The sequence below is a fragment of the Arachis stenosperma genome, chromosome 3, assembly GCF_014773155.1.
Source record: "Arachis stenosperma cultivar V10309 chromosome 3, arast.V10309.gnm1.PFL2, whole genome shotgun sequence".
Taxonomy (NCBI): Eukaryota; Viridiplantae; Streptophyta; class Magnoliopsida; order Fabales; family Fabaceae; genus Arachis; species Arachis stenosperma.
In genome coordinates this window covers 141,189,333-141,197,695 of record NC_080379.1, presented here as the reverse complement: position 1 = coordinate 141,197,695, position 8,363 = coordinate 141,189,333, and the positions used below count along the sequence as shown (strand labels likewise).

The 8,363-nt window shown below is 35.9% G+C and overlaps 1 protein-coding gene across 8 annotated transcripts; it reads left to right on the top strand.

Moving 5' to 3' along the window:
* Positions 1-1,537: 1,537 nt before the first annotated feature.
* On the top strand, positions 1,538-7,436 carry LOC130969110 (kinetochore-associated protein KNL-2 homolog). 8 transcript variants are annotated; one of them, XR_009081788.1, is made up of 12 exons: positions 1,538-1,923; positions 2,355-2,420; positions 2,812-3,242; positions 3,354-3,439; positions 3,593-3,737; positions 4,064-4,211; positions 4,313-4,852; positions 5,018-5,076; positions 5,247-5,323; positions 5,468-5,589; positions 6,179-6,319; positions 6,633-7,436. XR_009081788.1 is itself a non-coding variant. In XM_057894701.1 (10 exons), the coding sequence occupies exons 3-9, from the start codon at positions 3,177-3,179 to the stop codon at positions 5,292-5,294; spliced, it is 1,092 nt and encodes a 363-aa protein (XP_057750684.1). In that variant the 5' UTR covers positions 1,538-1,923; positions 2,355-2,420; positions 2,812-3,176; the 3' UTR covers positions 5,295-5,323; positions 5,468-6,164. The 8 variants fall into 8 exon arrangements, 2 of the variants coding, with proteins under 2 accessions (XP_057750684.1, XP_057750683.1); XR_009081789.1 differs by having other exon boundaries at positions 5,448-5,589; XR_009081787.1 differs by having other exon boundaries at positions 5,420-5,589; positions 6,669-7,435.
* Positions 7,437-8,363: the final 927 nt, after the last annotated feature.

Genomic DNA, 8,363 nt, shown 5'->3' with positions numbered 1-8,363 from the left:
GTGGTAGAGAAGAAGAAGACGATCGGGGACAACAGTCCCTGAGAAATAGAGCAGAGAAGCGCCGTCGCACTTCGCAGCCACTAGTGGTGTCGTCGTCGCTGAGGGTCGTCGTCACCGACATTGGCGGAGCTTTGTTAGGGCAAGGGGGGCCATGGTCCCCCAAAGTTTTTGTAAAAATATTAGTAATTCTACTCTAAAGAAAATAAAATTAGTTTGTTAGATTAAATTGATATACTTTCAACTTATGTATTTGAATTTTATGTCCATCTTTATCATTCTTTCAAACTTTTTATCCTATCCTATTTGACATAACAAATATCATATATTTAAATCAACAACAAGTGATATATCTTTAAATCAATGTTACAAATTAAATATCATTATAGAATTAACACTAAATTATATTTAGCTACTCATATAGTTTCATGCATTATTTTATTTTTAAAACAATAAAAGTTATAATATAACTAATAGTAATATTAGTTATTAATAAAAAATTATTATTTTATTTTTAAATCAACTTTACAAATTTAATACCATTATAGTATAACACTGTTTACATTAATAAATTTTGATATTTTTATTTTATTAAAAATTTAAGATTTTATTTTGTTGTATTATATTATTTAATTTGTAATAAAAGTAATAATAAAAATAATTAATCTTAAAATTTTTGAGAAATAAATATTATCTAAAGTAAAATTAATTGTATATAATTTAAATAAAAAATCAATTTTTTAAAAAGAAAAATCAATTTTTAGATAAAAAATTAATTTTTTAAATAAAAATAGATTTTTATATGCAAAAATTAATTTTTTTCATTTAAAAACTGATTTTTTTATAATTGATTTTTTATTCAAAATCAAATTGGCTTATTAATCTAAACAAAAAAATTTATTAATCAAAATCAGAATTATTTTTTATTAATCTTAACCATATATAATCCTACATATTAATAATAAATTTAAAAATAAAATAATTATATTTATAAATTTTATTTTAATATAAATAATATTATATAATTTTTTATTAAGATTTCTGGCCCTTCCAAAAAATTTTTTCAAGCACTGCCACTGGTCACCGAGAAGCAGTGCAGCACCGTGGCCGTGAAGGTGAAAGAAGCAGTCGAACAGAGGAGCTTCGGCGCGGGCCAAGGTGACTCTGAGGCTGGGGAATGGTGACGGTGGCTGGTGAGAGACAGAGAGAGGGCTGAGAGGGAAAGGTGACGCCGTACCACTTGAGGGTGAAGGGCCTGAGGGTGCGTGGCTGCCTTGCATTGTTCTGAAAATCGAACTGGGTCGGCCAATTCAACCGAGTTAACCGGGAACTGGTCACCAGGCCGGTGCGGTTGACCTCATAAACCGCTTAGTAAAAATCGGTTAAAAAACCGGTCGAACCGGTAATTAACCGGTGAATCACTGAAACCGGCCGGTTTTTAGAGTGTTTTTGGTTCGGTATTACTCTTCAAAACGCCGCCGTTTTACGTTTTATAAAGGAAAAAAAAAAAAGAAAAACCTTAATCTACCCATGACCCCAACGCAGCCCGGTCGCACTCCCACGCCTCTCCTCTCTGAAATTTTGAAATTGAAAGAACAATCTCAAGAAAGAACCCTAGCCACCCAGTCCCGCCGCCCGCAGCCCCGTCGCGTGTTAGGCATCGCGTGTGGAAGCTCCGTCGCCGTCGCAGGAGCTGTGTCGCCGTCGTAGGAAGCTCCGTCGCGGTTCTCGGAAGCTGTGTCGACGTCGTAGGGAGCTCCGTCGCGGTCCTAGGAAGCTGTGTCGCCATCGTAGGAAGCTCCCTTGCCGTCGTGTGGAAGCTCTGTGGCCGTCGCCCTCTCCTCTGTTCGAGCTCTCTCTCTCTCTGTTCGCCGGTGTCGCCGTCTCCTCTATCGTCGACGTCACTCCCCTTCCTCCTCGCTGCCGGTAAGCAGTAAGCAGTGTGACTTGGAATCATTTTTGCTGTTTTTAGTGTTTTACTGTTGTTTGAAACTGAGTTGCTGAGTAGCTGGATTCTGTTTGCTGAGTTAATTTTGTTCATGATTTTTGTTAGCTGTACTTTGTTTGCGGAGTTAATTTTGTATGCTTGAGTTAATTTTGTTCATGATTTTTGTTAGCTGGATTTTGTTGGCTTGAGTTAATTTTGTTCATGATTCTCTACGCTGCTTTTACTCTCATTGTTTGCTGAGTTAATTTCTATGCTGCTTTCATCTTTCTTCACTGCATTCTTAGTTATTTAGTGATGTTTCCTCTGTGTGTGTTTTTTCTTCCATATGCTTACTAATAAAATTGATCTCTTATATATTTTGGCATTTATTAATTTGCTTAATATCTTAACATGGTTACCAATAATTCAGTGAGGATAGACGACTAAGATTGCTGTTCAGTAATTTTTGAGGAGGAAACTCCAATCTCACTTTCATGTAAGCATTATCCCCTGCCTTTCTGGTCTTTTGTATCATAAGGACTATTTACTTTTTGATCTGTGTTGCCTGTGACTTCAAATGAAGACCCTTAGGTGAAAGATGCACTTGAGAATGGGAAAATGGTTTATCTCTTACCTCCGAGTTTAGAATTAATACCAGTATCTTTTTGTTTCCTCAAATTCTTTCACTAGTTGAAAATGTATCACTTTGCATTAATCCTATTTGATTGAAACGCCTGGATTCTGAATCTTATTTCTGTAAAACAAATTTACAATATATTCAAATAGGACTGTCTCATTGTGAAAAGCAACTGCACTTGGGCTTTCATATACTAATGCTTGTTTATTATACACTGATAATGCTATGCTTTCATATCTTAATAAGGCAGCCACGCACCCTCAGTCCCCTCACCCTCACGTACGGCGCCACCTTTCCCTCTCAGCCCTCTCTCTGTCTCTCACCAGCCGACGTCACCACTCACCAGCCTCAGAGTCACCTTAGCCTGCGCTGAAGCTCCTCTGTTCAATTGCTTCTCTCACCTTCACGGCCACGGTGCTGCACTGCTTCTCGGTGACGACGACTTTCAACGACGACGACACCACCAGTGGCTGCAAAGTGCGACGGCGCTTCTCTGCTCTATTTTCCCGGGGCTGCTGTCCCGGTCATCTTCTTCTTCTCTGCCACCATCAGTCAGCCATTAGAAGCCCCGACAAAGAGGAACGGGGATTTCACTGTTTCCCACGTTTCCCACTCATGGCTGAGCTTACTTCAACTCCATCCAATTCTAAAAATGCCAATTTATCTTGTTTCCAACCAACGGTTACTTATGCGTCTCCTCATTCTCTTTCCAATTTATTTGTTCACCTAAGTATTTTTCCTCTTTTCATTTCTTCGTAGTTCTGATTCTTTCTGTGTTTTCCGTATGCGAAGGTTTGCTTGTATGAATGGTGGCTGGTTAAAGCTAAACATGGATTCAAAGGAAAGCAGTTAGCCATTGGAGGCATTGCATCAAAAAGGTAAGAAACTTGGCTTGATTTTGTATTAGGATTTTTCGTGACCTTGTTTTACCTCCTTTGATGCATTTTGGTGATTTGCTGAAATTGATTTGGAGTAATGTTTTCCTTGAAATATCTAATCTGGTAATTGCATAACTTGATTCCGTGAATCAGGGAAGAAGTAGTGCGTGTCTTCACCAGTGCTCCCATTGCGAAACGGCATGATCTGTTCTCTCTTGAGACCACAGATGGGGTTTATATTATCATAAGGGGTTTCATTGACGAGCAGCGCACCATAGATAATGGTTTCCCTCCTGAGGTTTGTAGCCATTACTCATTGGTGTATTCTCTCTCTACTTCTCTACTTGATTAATTACGTTTGCAAATTAATTCATTACATGGTGGTTTGGGAACTCCATATGGCATCAATATGCATATTTTGTCTTGGAAGAGATTTATACATGCATTTACCCATGAATTCCCTCATCATTAAGCATTTTAACCTGGTTGTCAAACTTTTAAATGATGGGTCAGCAGTAGATTGGATGGAAACTATTAAGTTTTGGTTTGTGAACAAGGATCAAAACAATGTAGAATTTGTATGTCTTCCCAGTTTGATTTTTCACCCGTTTTCTATGTTGCTAGGTTTTCAGTCATTTCTTATTTGGTTTTCCTCAAAACTGGGAAAGCTATGCAGCAGATTTGATTAGGGATGAATCAACTATTGGCACTGATTTGGGTAGTGCTGTTCCTAAAAATGTATCATCAATTGATCCTGAGATCTTCTCTGCTGGTAAATATTTGCATTTACTTGACTTATAGTTTCTTTGATATTTTATCATTTCGTATCTCCAAGATCTTTTGTTATCTAGCTTGATGTTTTAAGTGTTACAGCTCAAGAAAAATCTATCCTGTCTTCTTCGAAACCTTTAAAGGAAGCATTTGGGGCTCATGGGAAGCCACATGCTGAAGGTGAATGGCATGATTCTAACGCTACATGTGGGGTTAATGCCGCTCAAGGTAGTGGCAGCGTTAGATGTGTTACCAGGTATCATAACATGAAAGTTCAGCAGAAGCAGCCAGCTTCTGGAATTACTCTAAAACATCCAGAGGAGCTGAACAGTCCACTGACACCAGCTCAGTTGCAATCTCTGGAAAAAGTAACTACAGAAAAAGTAAATACACCATCTGAACATCTCGATGAAAGCTCTACATCTAGAGTTTCTAGAACTTTTTTTAAAAATAAAGAAGGCTGTTTTAGGAGAAAGAAAGCTACAAGTGAAAAAAGTCAGATCACGTGTGAAAGAAAAAGGACTAGATCTGCCACTGCAACCAAATATCCACAAAAAAGGGGTTTAAGCCCCTCGATCATTGGTGAGAAAGAGAAGATATTCCCAGTGTCTGCTCTATCAGGTTTCAAAAAGTCCAAATCAGGTAAGTTTTCCCTGTTAGTTATTTCCCAGTTCTCATTCATAAAAGCTAAATCTTGTTTGGCCTAGAGATACTTGATGCACTAGTGCACTTTTCATACACTTACAAATATCTTTGTTCGATGTTACTGTTAATCTTCTTAAAATTTTTGCTCGAATCATATTGCAGGAAGGTTGCTTCTACCACCCTTAGAGTTTTGGCGTAACCAGATACCGATTTACAATGCGGTATTTGATATCTTTGGTTGATTTTACAGCTTTCAATTAGCCTTCTTTTTCTGACCCCAGTATTTTCTTTACTTTTATTTATGAAATGTATATGTCAAATTTGGTTAGCACAGAAGTTTCGTTACTACTACATATTTTCCACTGTTTTATTTTCTTTATGTACCATCTAGGACCATGAGGTTACAGAAATTCAGGGAGGTGCATCTGTGGTTCAATAGATAAAAGGTTCTTCAGCATCATTGAGCCGGTACTTCTTTTGTTGTAAATCAATAATTTCCAGTTGAAGATTCAAATTTCCCTTGTGTAGATGCTTCGTTGTTTACATTTGTCATTTTTCTGATAGATTCATTCCTATTATGCTGCCTGATCAGTGGATGCTCTTATACTGTAGCTCATGATATTTAGCAAGTGGAGGTCAATCCGTGCTAAAGCTAATGCAAAACTAAGATGTTAACTGTTACTAATTTGAAGAAAATCACAAAATTTCCTAGGAGAATTTGACATATTTTAGAGGTAAGTTGGAATATAATTGAAATTTTTGGGTCTTTGTACTGAAACATTGTTGTAGTACTTCTGTTCATCTAGGTCTGTGGTACAAAATTGATGAGATCTTAGAGTTGTAATTTGATATTTATATATTATCAAATAAATTTGACTTTATATAAACAAATATGTAAAATATCTAATTTAAGATTTTAGCTTAATAATTAAAAACCTTTTATATCAATAAAAAGTTTTTGGTTCAACAATCAACACACCATTAGCACATTTTTGATATAAAAAGTCTTTAACCAAATAAGTCTTTAGTCCATGACCCAAATATTCTTGTTGAGTTGTTTCCCGCCAAGTGTCGCAACGCACAGCATAGCGCAAAGCTTCATTTTTCAAAAATGTCGACCTTTTTGAGTTTCTGTTTTTCTCCTCAAACCGTAATCCCTAATTTCAACATTGTTTATCATCTTAATGCGTGCATCTCCCACCCTCTGCACCCTCCTTCTTCTTTCCCTATCCACCCTCACATGACCCGTGACCTGAAACGTTGCCGTTCGAGGAGGATCTGTTTCTGGAACCTTCATCTTCTTCTTCTTCTTCCACAAACTAGGTTTTCCCCTACGAAGATTCCCATGGCACCTTCCCCAGCACTGACTACGAGGTGAAGGAGTATAGGGAGCAGTGGATGAAGAACGAAGACGTCGCTTATGTTGCAGTGAATTGCATGTGCCATTATGATACCGGGTTTAGGGTAAGCCATTCTAATTGCATTTATAACATTTATCATAAACTAGTCATCTCAGAATGAGTAACTTAGATTTATATATTTTCTGTTGAAAACAAATTGGCATGATTGAATGTTGAAATTAGTGGAATTTTATGGTAAAATATTAGTTGGTCAGTTCATGTGCCTAGCAAGTAGAATTTGATCAAATTTAGTACTTGGAAGCGTCAATGACGATATGATGGGATTTTTTCATGTTTTTAATTCCTTGTGCCGTGTAGTTTGTCATTGCATTCAGTATTCTGTCTTTGTTCTAATGCTGTGTTGTTTTGTTATATAGCTATGTTATTTATTCAAATGTTTATCTTCTCCGAAGGCATACAAGTGGATGATACAACCACCCTGGTTCGGTTTCATTTCTAGCAGATTGCATGGGTAATGATTAATGAACAAAAAGTTTTCAAAGTGGCGTGGGATTTTTGATGATATAATTGATCATGGCTGTGTCCCTAGTGAGTCAATGTTTTGTGTATTGATTTCTGCATATCCAGTGCGCCTGTTAAAGATATTCTGGATGAAGCATTCATCATCTACAGTCATATGATTGAGGTTACCAACCTTACCTTGGCTTGCATAATTCCCTCTGCGTGTCCTTGTAAGCAAACCAGGGAACTTTTCAAAGCATTACCTAAAACAAGCTAAATTTATCTATTGTAATTTAGTTGCAACTGGACTTGATGTACATTACTACATTAAGTTAGCAATGAAGGCCTAATTTGGCTACATAGTTATCAGGATATCGTAGATAAATAAAGGATATCGATTGAAGAAACAGATGCAATGTGCTAGAATTGAGGAAGGCAGGGACATGCTTTTATCCATATTGAGGGCTTCTATGAGGGAGGGGGATGCGGTCGAAGAAGAAAAACTTGGCTCAAATTTCTCCAATTAGTGTAACTTGCTAAATTAGTGTAACTTGCCGATCTCGGATATCAAAATTAGGCTTAACTCACTTTTACATGTAGGAGTGAACACGGATTGGATTGAATCGGATATGGCTAGCAGTAAAATTACCGAATCAGATCTCTCATCTGCGATTTTTAAGTTTGGATTCAATCTGATCCACACATTTGCGGATCGGATTAGATCGGATCTTGGATATATCCGCAAAATATATAAATATTTTAAAAAGCTTATTTTTATTTAAAAAATATTAATAAAATATTATTTACTTATTTATTTATTTATTTTTGCGAATCTGTGGATATGCGGATCGGATGTGTGAATACCTACATAAAATACACAATCTGATCTGATAACTTTGCGGATCGAATCCGATAACCTTACATATCGGATTGATATTCGCAATTTTTGGATCGAATCTATGAATACTCCTATTTACATGATAGTATTTAGAAAATTAGAATATTTTTTATATTTATATAAATAAAAAAGCCTATATATAACTCACACTTAGCTTGAACCCGCAAGCCTCCATTATGGCCCATATATATCTTATCTCTAACACCACTTTATTTAGTATTGCGATTAATTAAAGATATCATGTGATTAATCAATTAATTAATTAATTAAGGTAAAGGATTAAAGTGTTATCCCACCAATGAGGATTTTGCCTTTAAAACATTTTGCGCTACGCTTGCCAGGCGCCTAATAGGCCCACAAAATTGCCTCTCTTTTACGATAGGGTAACTCATGCTTTTTGCGCTGTTTTCTTTCTTCATTAATTTGATAATTTCTTTTATTCCAACTATTCCAGCCATGTTTAACTATCTATGGGCATTATTACAGTTTGGCGGTATAAGTAATAGTATAATGATTTTGTTGAAGTTTTATTTTTGAAATTTTTTTTTAACTTCGATGTATCTCTTTCCAGTTTCAATGAGGAAAAATATTCTAATATAATATTAGTTGTTTTCAAAAATAGCTTTAATTTAATTGAAATATAAAATAATATAATAATATATCATAAATAGTTATTAATTGTATGTGTATATTTATTTAGAATTAATTTTGCTTTATCTCGTAGTTTTGTGACATTCTTATTAAAAAA

Excerpts from the sequence above, each read along its gene's own strand:
- LOC130969110 (XM_057894701.1), top strand. The coding sequence starts at position 3,177 with ATGGCTGAGCTTACTTCAACTCCATCCAATTCTAAAAATGCCAATTTA. Across the intron at positions 3,440-3,592 it reads GGAGGCATTGCATCAAAAAG|GGAAGAAGTAGTGCGTGTCT; the intron begins GTAAGAAACTTG and ends TCCGTGAATCAG. Across the intron at positions 4,212-4,312 it reads TCCTGAGATCTTCTCTGCTG|CTCAAGAAAAATCTATCCTG; the intron begins GTAAATATTTGC and ends TAAGTGTTACAG.